Source organism: Choristoneura fumiferana, chromosome 14, assembly GCF_025370935.1.
Source record: "Choristoneura fumiferana chromosome 14, NRCan_CFum_1, whole genome shotgun sequence".
NCBI lineage: Eukaryota > Metazoa > Arthropoda > Insecta > Lepidoptera > Tortricidae > Choristoneura > Choristoneura fumiferana.
Window position 1 is genome coordinate 8,923,324 of NC_133485.1, and position 15,128 is coordinate 8,938,451.

Consider the following 15,128-nt stretch of genomic DNA (forward strand, 5'->3'; position numbering starts at 1 on the left):
ACCTATATGTGAACACGACTCTATTGTTAACGGCGTAGAAGCGTGTTTAGATATTTTTGAACAAATGTTCAAAGTCGAGTTCGTAAACTTCTGAAAGTTTACGAACTCGACTGTAACCGCGATTTAATTACGTGCATCATTTTTTCATGGCTCCGCGGATAGATACGAATCACGTACACTTTACGTTATGTCAGTGTGTCGAGTGTGTGGTGTCTCCCGTCTCAATTCACGAGGCGCCTGATAACTAATGTCGTTTCTGCGGCTTTTAGCGTTATAAAGAATGTACACATTACAGAAATATGTAATGTTTTCCAGCGCAGTAAATTGTTTTTTTTTTGTACTGCACTTTGTTACACTTAATGCGAATTACATATTCTACTAAAACGGCATGCCATGCAAACACAGATGCTGTTGAGCGGGTTACGACAAACCTCCGTGGAATATGTATTAGTAGTTTCGGGCTCAGAAGTGGTATCCTGCGCGCGCGTCGTTTCCTCTGTGGTGGTGTCAGGGGGGGACGTCACGGGCGGTGGGGAATCCGTCGAGGGGGTAGACGAGGGCGTTGTGGGGAGTTGCGTGGTGGCGGGGGTTGTGTGTGCAGGGAGAGGGGGCGGGGTCGTCGTCGGGTCGTCGCTCGCGGTCTGAAACGTGTCGGTGGTGGTAGCGGGTGGCGACTCGCCGTGGTGGTGGCGGTGAGGGTGGGGTTGCGGGACGGGGGGCGCGGGGGAGGCCGGGTCCACCTGCAGCGCGAGCGCCGCGACATATACACTAGGTTAGTACTGCCACCCATTTGTACATATAGCAAGCGAGCCCTGTGTGTGGTTGTGAGGCGCGTGAATATGTCGGATGCCGCTTTGCTCTGGTAGTTGAGGCACAATTACAATGTTTCGAATGCTTCACAAGGCGAACGTTCAGTAAACATACAGAACTAATAATAAGAGGAACATAAATGCAACGAGGGCTTAAACCGTTCTATTTTCCCAGTTCAGTCTGTGACGAATTTTTATTCTCAAAAAACAGGTTGGATTGTGGTTAAAAAATGGAAGGAAATATATAACTATTTCTCTTATTATCAGTTCCGTGGTCTCAATCTCAAAAGTTTCTATCCGGCCAACGAAGCTCGTATTTACACTAGGTACCACCGGCCGTAATAGGTGACGAAGATTTGACTGTATCTTGTCCGACCTACTGATGTTGCCATGAAGCATCGCATTAAAACGTAACAGTGTAATCGTTTTATTGCTCTTAGTGTTTCCAAGCGTTTCATATGCTTGGCTGATTTTAGGCAAAAACATACGGAAAAGCAAATTGTTAATAACAGCACACAAAGCTCACTTGTAAAATATGATTGTTTAACAGACTATGTTATTAAAATTTATACTATTAATTTATAATGGATGTGATGTATGATGGAATTGAATCGATGCTTCTGTCGTTCTCATCTTTACAGCATCTTTGATCAAATAATGATCAGATTTACACGAGTTGAAATATTATTTTACACATATTAAGTATGCTGACGAAATGTAAATGAACGTGTTCGATTAGTCGTTTATGAAGAAATGTGGCAACTCGATAATGAAAATAGCCTAATCATTCAATAAATTTTGGTCAAATATTCGCCAAATTCAAGATCGATCGATGTAATGACAATGACTCAACGCCCAGTGTTAATACAGGGTTTACAGTTTTCATATGGTGGGTGGGTATCCATAATAATGGCATTTTCATTCAACATTCCATGCTAAATAATGTGTCTTGGTATGGATGCTGCTATGGAAATGACGTGACAGATAAGTGCAAGATTTTCATTCCTCTCTGGTATACTCTACCTACAATAGGAACATTCATTGAAAAATAATCTTTGAACGGGCACTCTCAATGCGGTGTTTTTACACTGGGGCAGTTAAAAAGAGCACACTGAAAAATATGCCGAATTAGCATTTTTTTTTAACAGTGATCATGATTTATTTTTCAATGAATTAGAAGATGATGCATCGGGCCACAGTATGAAGCATAAGACAGACTATAATAATAACGAGCAAACTCAACATAATTAGAAGAAAAAGTCCGTTGTAATTAAATATAACAAATAGTCTGTCTTAATCTTTACTGAATGGATGACAGTCTCATACCGGGAAAGGTGACAATGGATGAGAACGAAATACCACTCTTCTTAAAACTATTACCCATTAACCATTCATAAATACAGCATAGCTACGCACAGTTATCATTAAATAAATATACACACGGATTAGTTACATATGCTAAAGAATCACTTAAGCACGAAGCCCATTTGTGCGAGGCGTTGTAATTGTGTGCTTTTCTCTTGTTATTTTAATCTGGCGCGTTTCAGCGACTACATAAACGTGTGCAAAAATGAGACGTATTGATAACAACAACGCGCCTAAAACTTTACGTCGCTGATTAAAGGCATCGCAGAGTTCGTTCTGCTACACGGAAATGGTGAAATGCGGAACATCAAGTGACATAGAGAAGTACCCTTTTATGCAGTATATATTTTAAATTCAAATGTGGACATTCATTATTTTACTATGCAGAAACTTTCCGTTGTCTATTTCCCAACATGTTATTCACACAGCACCCGTGTGTTAAACTAAAATAGACTAACTAGGTCACAATTACACTAGTTCTGAGGCCGTGTGGACGTTTAAACTAGTAATTGATTTTAAGTTTACTTTATATGAAGTCCAAGAAGCGGCACTGACTCAGCCATTAACAATGCATACTATAAATTAACCCACGTGACATCATTGTTGATGCACATCAAGTATAAAGTTCAAGAAGTTAACAATAAATATATCACTCATTCTATTTATTGTTCATTTCAGAAACCAGCTACAATACAAAGATAACTAACTAAAATTAATATAATAAAATCATGAACAATAGGAACAGTTATGTTTACTAAATATCGCTCCTCGTTGATGATGTTCATTTGTCACTTTATAAAATCGCAGTTTTTTATCAATGCACGAGCAATGTATCAACACTTTGTTAAAGCATCTACTGACATTAGGTATGTTTAATTTGCCTCAGAGTCGAATTTTAGTTAACTTATTAAGAGGTAAATCGATGTATAGAATGGATGGTTTCACGCAGGTTGTCGCGATTATGAATGAATGGAAATATTTACATAAAACACATATACACATTAGGTTTAAGTCGTTTATCTGTGAGTGAAACTATTTTCGTTTAATATATTTAACGATAGTAACCTGATAAAACCTACAAACGAATTGTAATCCGGCGCCAATTTTAGTAGGTAATTTCAATGAGGTCGAATTTAGACATAGAACCGTATTTATTATTAATAAAATATTGTAAGAATTTTTCAGTAGGTACATATTTTAGGCAAGTTTACAAACAATAGTCAAAACAGTAATACTTTAGTAATCATATTACTCATTAGACCTCGATCTATCATTCAGCGAGTGGGTACAAATATATTTTCGCTTATCATTACCTACTAATACATTGTCGTGCTCACAAACGTATCGCATAAAAGGTGGTTAAAAAAAGACGTTATCACTCGTAAGTATTTTCAATTAACCCCGTAAATACATCTAACATAAATACCTACATCACCAGCTAGCGTAACTCGTCGGTTTCATACGTTACACTAGATACTCACACTTTCCTTAGTGACTGTATTTTTGCGGGTCTATTACGTATCTACTCGAAACAGATACGTAGTACACCCGTCAAAAGCAATAGAATGGGTGAGTATACAAGAACAAGGTAGTTTGGTCGACAGCGTAAGTGTACTCACCAAGGCTCCACCCAAGTCGACGTCGGGGTAATGTTCCTCGTCGTCTTCGTCATAACCACTGTAGTCTGGCGGATCTTCTTCGTCGTAGTTGTCGTACGGCCCTGAACCTTCTTCCAAGTCTTGAGGCGACTGAAGAGGTGATCATGATATAAATATATTAACTTTATTTTTATAATTATATAACCAACTTAGAAAAGATGAAAAACCACCGACAATGTCATTTCAAAGTTCAATATCTTAAAAGCCACAAAAAAAACATATTTCACGTAAAAAAAAACAGCATTGAAATCGGTCGAGCAAGCAGTCTTTTTGCATCGGGGTTAAAAATAAATATGCGAGTAAAACATAATGCTTTTATAATTTAAAACTCGTAGCGACCTTATCGCTGAACAACACCTTGATTAACACCTTATTAAATACTGGCGAGATAGGACTTTGAAAGCTGTTTTGATGATAATTTCATGGTAACTATTTAAATCGCAGTACCTTAGGTATTTTGAATGAAAGCTAAAATGCAGATTCAAACACACCTTCAAATTTAAAAAAAAACCTGATCATATTTTTGAGTGGATATTGTTTAGGACTTACTTGTCTCTTTAGCCTGGGCGCGGGTTTGACAGCTGTCAGCCGCCAGCCAATCACGGGCAAGCGCATGACGTGCGCGAGGGTGCCATCTCGCGACTGCTCCCGCAAACCGGCTACCAGCACCTTGTGCCGTGGCCAAAGCTTCTCACCGCAACCTACCTGGAAATCAAATAGAGAATACTGTTAGTCCAGCGACCCTAGACAAGACGCGTTATTAGCTTAAATACTACACGCCGGTGTCGGTTCAGTTTCGTGCCAAATGTCGGTCCTCTCTAAACAAAACGGTGTCGGTTAAGTGTGAAAAGCCCCGTATTTAATGTTTAGCCATACGACAAATAGGAACGGGCGATACGTAAGTAGGATAGAATTCAGCTCGAGCCCACGTTAAAGTTTGTATGTTTGCACACTTCCACTGACTGAACATATTATAGAGTTAATTTAAATTTGGTTATGATCGGTGGATCTCTAAATATTTTTCTAACGAATTTTTGTTGCCTCAATTAAACTATGGGAACTTTCAGTTCTACGAGATCTAAGGATTTGGCAGATTAAGTGTTCTACTTAGTTTGAAAACTATCAAATGTATTATAAATTGTATTCTACTTACATTCAAGTAGATGGCGGTAGTAGCATCGCCGCGCCTCCGATGCGTGGAGCCCACTCCACTCATCAGGATCGATTGCGCGTGCGCAGACTCCGGCTTGTAGGGCTCGATCCAGAACTCATCCTAAAACAACATCGAACTTATTGGTATTCTCGTGTCAAACTCTAATTCAGAAGAACAGCTGGGCAAAGATATTGTAAATGTACGCTCACTTCACTTTATTTTAATAAAGCAAAAAGTCTTGACTCCTAAGTTGTTGCGGTTGCAAAAAACAGAACCAAACGCATTTGTTTTTTCACTGAAACACTATGAGTTCATAGCCATACATATGTAATAATTTACTTAATTCAATCTATGGGATAGCATACTGTATGATGCTTGATGGCCAGAAATTGCTTTTTAATTCTGAAAGCGTGATATTTTCGAATTATTTTACTTGTGTCAAAGGGTTTTTGTTGCAAACGAACGTCCGGTAGTCCTTAAAGTTATTGCAAAAAGAGTAAACGGCCATAACCACAAGTAATCAACTTATTGGAAAGGCTATTTGTATTGTGCACAAGAGAGAATATTTTATGAGTTTCATCATCTCAGCCTACATACGTCCCACTGCTGGGCACAGGCCTCCTCTCAGAACAAGAGGGCTTGGGCCGTAGTTCCCACGCGGGCCCAGTGCGGATTGGGAACTTCACACGCACCATTGAATTGCTTCGCAGGTTTGTGCAGGTTTCCTCACGATGTTTTCCTTCACCGCAAAGCTCGTGGTAAATTTCAAATTTAATTCCGCACATGAATTTCGAAAAACTCAGAGGTGCGAGCCGGGGTTTGAACCCACGACCCTCTGCTTAAAGAGGCGATAGGCCAAACCACAAGTAATCAACATTAAGGCTGTACCACTTTTATGAGTTTATGACAGCGTATTGTTAAGCTATCGTCCAAGTAGATGTGCAACTGTTGCGTCAAGTGTGCCAAAGAAGCTGTTTATCTCTCTGAGATTTCTTTTTTTTTTTTAAAGTTGCTTCAAGTAATTCGATCCTTTATTTAGACTTTGAATAGAGAAGAGAAACTTTGATTCAATCCGTGATTGCGTCAATGTGTACGACATGTGAAAGTGTTGACAAATTGTGATCGAAACAACAAATAAAATAGTACGTATACGGCGAATAATGAGATCATGTACAGCAGGTTAGTATAGTAATAAATGTTTTCGTATATACATTTTTGTTATAAAAATAAAAAAATATCTTTATTTCAGAAAATTTAAGATATCCATAAAAATCGTTAGTAGGTATTCTTCATGACAGCTACGTGTTAGTGCATTAAATAATTAATTAATACATAGTTTAAAAAATTATAAAATAATAATTAGCACAATATTTAAGAATGAAATCAAAATTCATAGTAAATTAAAGTAAAATAATTTTAATCATGTAATGAGTTAACATGTCAAATTTAAAATAAATTGGACTAGAATAAGATGTCATAAATGGCTATTTTTTATTCATACAAATAATGATTTCGTGTTATGTGATTAGACTGTGATTAAATTACGGGTAAACATTCGTTTCCAAACAACTCTATATCGACAATACACTAAATAAGTGGTACTGAAATTGCTGACGAGACTCATGGTGTGGTAATTCTTATCAGATAGCACATATATTCAGCGCTATTGAGAAAAATAAACAATTAGAAATAATAACCACGAAAAAACCACAGCTAAAAACTTAAACAAGGGTGTATTTTTTTAAGAAAATAAAAACTATCCATGTATTTTAAAAATGTTGGAAGTTAAACGAAACCTAAATTTTAATTTTAGAACGTCCTAAGCTAAGTGACTTCAAGGTGCAGTGCCCGCAGGTAAGATTGTGCACTAATTACCTAACAACCTGTATATTATTGAACTGTTCAATTTGAACATACGAATAAAACTGTAACGCATCTACGGCTGGCTTTTACTTACCCAGTCCAAAGCCATAAAGTTGGCGAGTTCCATAAGCGCACGTATCCGTTGCCGCGGCGAGATCTGCTGGAACGCCCCATCGACCAGCACGGCTAATACCAGACGGTTCTCCGACCGGACACACGATCCGTACTTGGAGTGGGGTTTTTCTTCCGCTTTCTTTACCTGTAAATCAAATGAAAATGACTTCAGCAGTTAGCTTTAATATTTTCGACTTCAACGATGGAAAAAGAGTAGCGCCAAAGTGATCTTTACGCAATAACGTCTGTCTTAAATAAGCTTTCATTTAGTTTGAACTTTAACAGGTACAGTCAGCAGCAGAAGTAGATAAGCGGTAGTGGTTCTCAATATGATCTAAACACTCCTATTACCTTGGCAGTATAGTAGAGCCGTGGGTAGATCATTTTGAGCACATTGACCGCTCATCCCACTTCTGCTGCTGACTGTATAAAGCCAACGAGGTCCATCAAAGATACCATTGAACTCAACTCAAAAATACCGGTCTTAAATAAACCTACCTACCTAAATAAAGTCCAAGTGTGAAAATCCTTTTTTTCCTTTTTGAAAGCCGATGAAAGATGTTAGGAAAATACAGCAAAACTATTGATTTTTGGATTCACAATTCTGAGTCGGTAAGCAGATTTAGTTGACTGCGGCTCACATTATTGTGTCATGACAACAAATCGTGACGGTTCGCATGTACTACGTAATCGTCGCCGCTCATGCACAAACACAATAAGCAACCGAAGAATCGCGGGAGGGTAGTCGGCTGTCACATAAAAAGGAAAAAGGAACGGGGAAGGGATTCAGTTTTCCGGCACTCTCACTAACCGCCCGTCGTGAGTTTGTCAGTTGCTTGATGGTGGTCTTGATTTATTGGTGATGGGCTGATGATTTTTAAAAACATACAATGTTTGTATATCTTTTTGTACCTACTTTATTGATAAGAGGTTTTTTTACATTATATTTGATACGAGAAGTATAAGGTTGAAGTTCATCATAGCTTTAACGCCAACCATAAAATTAGCACTGACTCGGTAATTCAGTGTACCTACATTGTTGCGCATAACTTGCTTAGTTGCAACAAACTATTGTTAGTAAAGTGCACCTAGCCAGTCAATTTATGAGCATTCATCCGCTTTACAAATAATGCGGAGTCAGAAAGCATATAAAAGCGGTCAGGCTTCATTTGAGTGACCCAGTTCCTTTGTTTGGCTAATACACACTAGCAGCTTCACTAATCTAGGATGCTGGAGTCTTTTATACTCTTTGCAATTCAATTCTACGTGGTTGCACACAATAGGCTATTTTTAATTGAAATCCTTAATTGTGTAAGAGTGGTCGAGAGATATAACAGTTAAAAAAAGTTTAATGAGAGAAATAAAAGTAACATTATATTAAATAAATTATTTCTTAATAAGAGTATCATTTAACTCTCGCTTGCAACAAATATAATCATGTTGTTAGGACACGCGCACTAATCCCCCGCGTGTGGTCACGATTTACTCTTAAATCAAAGGCGTTTCGTGAGTTACAACTGTTACCTACAACCACGTTATAGGAAACTGAGGTTCGTAGGGCCCTCATACCGATTTGCACCACGACCAGTGTCGCTGCTCGTTGACACTACTAATTAAGCCAGCAATATGCCGCACATAGCATAACATTAAGAAGATGATGAAGTGCAGTGCTTATAGTTCTTAAGCCAACGCAGTACCTATAGCATGTACACGCATGTGTTCGACGCATACGTTCTTGGTACTCAATTAAAAGTAACCGCAGAGCGCATAACTTTGCTTTAACGCATATAAGCTTCTTGCTGACTTTCACCCAGTCCCTGGAACGCGTATAAGCGTCTTACTGACTTTGTGGTTATAACAACCGACAGTGAATTTCATCGTACCTCAATAGTGAAGGAGTCGGCAGCGCTGAGCCCGCGCGTGCGCCCATGAGCGGTGACGACGAAGGTGTGGGCCCCGATGTCCTGGTGCTGTGGCACGCCGCTGATCAGTCCGTGCCTCGAGTCCACGGCCAGCCAAGTGGGCGTCCGGCGGCCATTCTCGTTTCGGACCTGAAACATACTGTTCAATAAGCTAATGGCACGGCTAAAACGGCCATGGTAATAGTGGTTTGACCTAGGTCTCTCAAGCAGAGGGCGTGGGCTCGCATCTCTATATCACTTTGGCTCGAAGTGAAGAAATTAAAGTTTCTGTGACAGGCTAGTTGGCGCTAGTATCATAAGGTCCGTTTGACAACTTTGACATTTCTGTCACGTTTGTAAATACTTAATTAACTAAATGAGTCAATCGCAAACAAGACTCAAAACAAGTACAAGACAAGTTCAAATGGAACTCACGATGCTACCGCCATCTAGCGATATATCGCCTGTCAAGAAACCCTCATTATTAAGCGCTTTTTTGTTAGTGTGAAAGGGAAGTATTTTGTTAGAGTGAAAGGGAAGTAGAGTGCACTCAGCACAGCACAGGAAGTGACTAAGCCGGCTGTGGATTGCAAAATATACACAGGCACGACTCCACTGCCAAGGTAATAATAATAAGGGGGTATGTCTGTCGGGGGCCGATCGTAAAATCCGCCAGATCACGAAATTCCTAGGCATATCGTGAAATGGCGCCAATTCACAAATTAGCCAAGACATCCACCATATCGTTTAAAATTCACCGTTTAACGATTTGCCTTGTGACGTTTAGGCAGATTACATCTGGCACTTCGCCGGCCGCTGCGCTACGGCACGCTCGCTTAAATTCGCTCGCTCGGTTCGTATGTTGTGGTCACAATTGATACTAGACACTAACTCATTGATATCACGATGTGCCCGGTATAAAGCTAGGAATATCGACGAATGCGTTGCTCTTAATCGATCTGCCGTATTGTTTCTCAGGCACGTCGTGATATGCTTTGCCAACTTTTAGGCTTATCATGAAATGGCGACATTTCACGATATGCCTAGGAATTTCATGACCTGGAGGATTTTACGATCGGCCGCCGACATGTCGATCTTTCGCAGCTTCATCTTTGTTATTCACTTCTACTGCTGACAGCGCTGCAACAGAGCGAGTTGTGGCATTTGTGGTAACTACAGTTAGCCGAACTTGTAGTGACGCAGTTCAAACCCACACACGTCATTCTAAATTTCACTTGAATGTTCTGCCATTTTGACGCAACGTTACGTTATGCGTGTATAAATAGCCAAACAGAGAATATTTGCTAAAACAGATGTTTTGAATTCAAGGATCATTAAACTGCCTATTCCAGTTACTTACTGCTTTGACGTTTCGAAAAAAAAAACAACATTATGCAACCAGAGATTACGTTAGAGAGACGGTATTAATTGCTATTATTGATATGTTTTTTACAGTATTACTTTTATTATGGATTCAAGCAGTAGAAATCACGAAAAACATAGAAAATAATATATAAAACCACACTAGATAGTTGATGCCTGCAACTATGCCCGCGTCCCACTGGATGAATTTTTGCCATCTTATATCGGTTTAGAAATTTCACAGATTACAAGGCACTAAATACAAACGAACAAATAAGGTTTACCTGTAGATACAATTGCAAGTACCTTTTATAAGAGCGTACAAATATGGGTCAAAAGCCATTGAACGTAAAAACTCTCAAAGTCAATATCTTCTTTGAGTCAACTTCCTACGATAAAATACCCCCAGCATTTGCAGGAACATAATTCTTCGTCGGAGCTACATTTGAATTTAGAATTGAATTGAACAAATTCAATCGAACGAATGGAATTGAAGCACCGTACCTTATACGCTAGAACTTCGCCAGTGAATGCCTCTTTGGGTATTTCCATTCGGAACAAGTGTCCCACATAGGCCGACGTGTCAGGAACACCCCATAACCTCTTTAGGCCATTTTTCGCTATTTCTGAGTGGTTTGCTGTCAGTTCAACCTGAAACAAGGAAAAATATACTCGAGTAACTTTTTGTGTAAACGGACCCTAATCCTTTGTCTCGCAGTGTCGCGGGTGAAAAGTTTTAAGAGACGATTTTAAGAAGTAGTTTAGGTAAGTGCTTTTTATGTGTCGTGAAAAAGTTGGAAACAAACTGTTCCGTTTTACTGCGGAGTATTTTGCGAAACATCTGCAAATTACATTTCTTGACAAGTAACTTACACCTTCTCTTTTAAGGTACCGTATGAGGAAGCTATATAATATAGTATATATTAATGTTATATGGTGCAGATGGTGCTGTGTGCGGTAGTCAGCGTTTACTAAAACGAAAAAATTAGAAAATTTTCACGCAAAATGTTTTCCTTTAATTTAGAAGTCAATGATCAAATAATTTAACTACGACATTTTTATGACATGTACGAACCTGAAACTCGTCGCTGTTGTCAAAGGCGAAGTCATCGTCGTGCCTACTGAGCGCCAGCGGGCAGAGCAGCAGCAGCGCGCAAGCGACGAACCGGGCGCCCCCCATCTCGGGCACTGTCACACTCATAAACACATTCTGTTGACAAAACATAACAATCAGATTGTTGTCTAAATAAATAATTGTTGGTAAAACAATAATATAAAGAAAATAACAGTGGTTGGACAGTTTGAGGTTGCTCCGTACCTAAGTAGTGTCGCGTAATGCTGGAGTTCCATCTTTGAGATCGCAACATACTACTACTCGTATGAGTGAAGTGATTTATAAATAATTGTAGAGTCATCAATCGACTGATTCACATGAGGATTACGGTGAGGACTAGGATTATACGCACAGACGAAAGTACAAACATTTTATCGGCCGATAGTTTAACTGGGTCGAGTTGTAGTGCATGCAGATAGTTCGCCGACAGTTTGAAAGGAAGCCCTTTAAACTTATTTATCAGCAGATTGCTACCGTCGTAATGTGTTTATTTGCATTATATTTTCATACTCATTACAGTCTGACTAAACTATCGGGCGATAAAAAGTGTGTAGTCTGCGGGGGCTCTAAGATAAGATAACTATCAAGTAATCTGTGCAATACGGTTGTCATTGCCACAGGTATTTGATAGGCAAGTGAAGAATTTTGTTTAACATTTCAAATCATTATATAACAAGCATGTGTTCTTTGACGACGTACACATAATAAATATATATGTACCTAATATGTATTTTTTTTGAAGTCAAGAAATTTTAAGCAGTGCGAGACCAAATCAACAAAGTTGATTCATTTGATAGGCTACTTTTTATCCCGATATTCCCACGGGACAGGGTTAAAATCTCGAAATAACAATCGTTGGGCTTAGAGTCACGAAATGTGGCATATTGGTTTTTAATGCAATTGTCAATGAAATAACCACGTTGTAATTTTCGGGAATTCCCACGGGGAATTTTGTAAAATCCCGGAATTTCTATTCAACTGCTGTATCTAGGTAATGATTTACGCGTGCGAAGCCGCGGGTAAACTCTAGTTAACTATAAATCATTACGTTTACATTATAGAAATGTGGCAGAATATTTATAGATAGCTTGAAAGCAAATATGCTACAAATTCGGAGGATGTTTCTCATACCACTTTTATTCAAGCTAAAGACCTTTTTATTCTTATTCAAATGGTACTTGCTATAAACTTGTTAATTACATCATCTCAACAAGCTTTTTCGTACAAACATCGTAACAAATTACGATACATAATATATCCAATAAAACGTACGAAAGAGGAGACGGCGCGAACGGAAATGGGACGGGTACTGTTACACAGTTAAAGAAGCGTGCTGGCGCATAATGATCGAACGCAAATAGAATGGGCTTTTGAACGTCTTCCGCGGCGCGAGTGCACAGCGACGAGCGATGACTGATACGTACTGTACAGTACGATCTATACTTACGGAATGTTAGTATAGTAGCCTAGCCATCATAAACAATGAAGTTGTCTAGGTGTTCAAAAATATCGCAAACGGCCGTATTGACAGTTGTGAAAGTGCGGGTTCAGTAATTTTTGAACGCCTAAACAGCTCGCGTACTCTAAACAGACTAGTTAAATTATCTATTATTTAGCTGGAAGGAAAAGTTAAAATACACGTTTCATGACCACTTTTAGGGTTTCGTGGTCTTGTGAAGACAAGATTTATCACCCTTTGACCCTCTTAAAATTATCTTGTTAACGTTTGTTCACTGTAATTCCAATCGAATTGTTAGGAACGTTATATCTAATCACCACAACTAGTAGGTATGTCCAATTTGGGCAAGCGATCAATTACTATGACTGGCGTTATAACATCAATAACCTGCTTTCCAAGAACAAACGGCTTAAACAGTGGCTTAGACGCATCCTTTGCAGATACTTCTATAGACAATAATGTAAACCAATGTTTTATTGGTAATGACATGTAATAATGATATTACCAATAAAAGAGTATGAGTATGAGTATGTATTATCAAAACATGTGTTGTTATAAAGGACTTACTAAAGAATGTGTTCATCTTTTAGAATTCTCGAGACCCCTAGTCGATAACCTTAGAGCAATGAAGTTCAATTTATTGCTTGAATTTGTAATTCTGTCGAATCTATTTTAACTTCTTTTCAAACAATACAATCACCCCAAACACTGCGAAGCTGAACCTACAGAGAAATGAGAGAGTAAAATATAATAAGAAACATTAGTAGGTTCAGGAAAAGAATCTGCCATCTGTTCCGATCAGGTTACGCTTAAGTGTGTAAGTAAACGATGGCTCTGTGAAGAGTTTTTCCATTAAATACAAGCTAAAATAACTTGTTATGACTTTTTCCCTACTCCCTCTCCGCATTCGCCTATTACTAGGTGAAGCTAACTCATGCATTCCATTCCACAGCTCGCAAAACCACTCCAGGGAATACTATATAAGTTCGTTTTACTGCAGCGGCATGATTAGACACTCGAAAGCCAGCAATATTATTTTAAGAAATAACCACCAGAGATCTAAACTAGCCATGAATGCATTCACTTCACAGTTTAAGGAAGTAACCTTAATTTGACCTGTCTTATTACGAAAATGCTTTGAAGCTGAATTCCATGAGGAAATTTTGGGTAAAAAAAAGTCAAGTGATGATTAATGACGGGAAAAAGATAAATATCGTTGGAGCACGAGCCTACTCTCCAATTTACAAGATAAATATTTAAAAATATTCTTTTGGTTCACATCGATACTTACTTGTATTTGGTAATTTAATGGGATGAAGAACATTGTACACACACATATATATTTAACTTCGCAGACAGAGCTACTCCAATTATTTTCAAGAAGTTCGAGCGCGGAAACGTTTATGAAAACTATAATTCAACGATAAATACAGCCTTGGCCAAGTATTAGCACCTCATAAAAATATAAATCCACAAAATATATGCATCAAAATTGTATATAACATTTACAAATTATTAGTAAATAAACTTATACGTAGTTTTACATACAATAACTGTAATTAAAAAAATGTATAACCTTTTTTTTAAAATCGGTTCTGTTTCGCTTACATCGAACTTGAACACATACGCCAGTAAAAAAGAATTGTTTTTGCTTTGTGCAAGAAAAAAAGGTATAATATATAAATGTATAATATTATTATCCTTTTAATATGCCTAAAAAACAGAACTTATAAAAAACCAGCATATCATTTATTGCCTATAAAACTACGTATATACAATTTGGATGCACATATATTCAGTGGATTTATATTTTTTATAGGGCGCTAATACATTTGGCCAAGGCTGTAATAGAGTTTAGGGGTCTGGGAAGAAATTATATTAGGTACTTAGTATTATTTATTATAGGTATTCAGATATGGCAAACAAAGCTAGTGTTTTTTAATTTCTAATTATGTGGAAATAAACTTTGTAAAAATGTATTTTTCAATAAAAACCTTTTTCAGACTGTCATCCAAACTCTATATCCGTACTTTTTTAATCAAGCAGATCATTAGAAGTGGATGAAACTTCAACAAAGATATATAAATAGTTAAATTATGACTAGATCAAGGGTACTATCTAAATTGTCAAATTGCTGTTAGTTAATCGGCTCTATTTATCAAGTCATTCAATCAACAATTAAAGCAATTACCGAAATTATCTTTACCTGGATCAATTAGATACCCCTTCAAAGGTTCTGACTGAGACTAATTCGTTTAAGGTACATATTTTCATAAATTTAGAGGCAGTTTTGATTTACAAGCGCTGAGAATTCCTCCCTTATTGATTAT

The 15,128-nt window shown here is 38.0% G+C and overlaps 1 protein-coding gene across 8 annotated transcripts in view; it reads right to left on the reverse strand.

Annotated features, from left to right (window-relative positions):
* The window catches only part of Dg (Dystroglycan), a 97,094-nt gene that overhangs the window by 11,059 nt on the left and 70,907 nt on the right, over nt 1-15,128 (reverse strand). For 6 of the 8 annotated variants that reach the window (XM_074097619.1, XM_074097620.1, XM_074097623.1 and 3 more), the window contains 8 exons: nt 11,301-11,435; nt 10,730-10,876; nt 8,846-9,013; nt 6,943-7,107; nt 4,986-5,105; nt 4,382-4,537; nt 3,794-3,922; nt 432-641 (listed from right to left, as the gene is read on the reverse strand). In XM_074097619.1, the coding sequence (XP_073953720.1) occupies nt 432-641; nt 3,794-3,922; nt 4,382-4,537; nt 4,986-5,105; nt 6,943-7,107; nt 8,846-9,013; nt 10,730-10,876; nt 11,301-11,426 (1,221 nt within the window). In that variant the 5' untranslated portion in view covers nt 11,427-11,435. The remainder of the gene's footprint in view (nt 1-431; nt 642-3,793; nt 3,923-4,381; nt 4,538-4,985; nt 5,106-6,942; nt 7,108-8,845; nt 9,014-10,729; nt 10,877-11,300; nt 11,436-15,128) is intronic. The other 2 variants (XM_074097622.1, XM_074097624.1) reach the window with 2 other exon arrangements.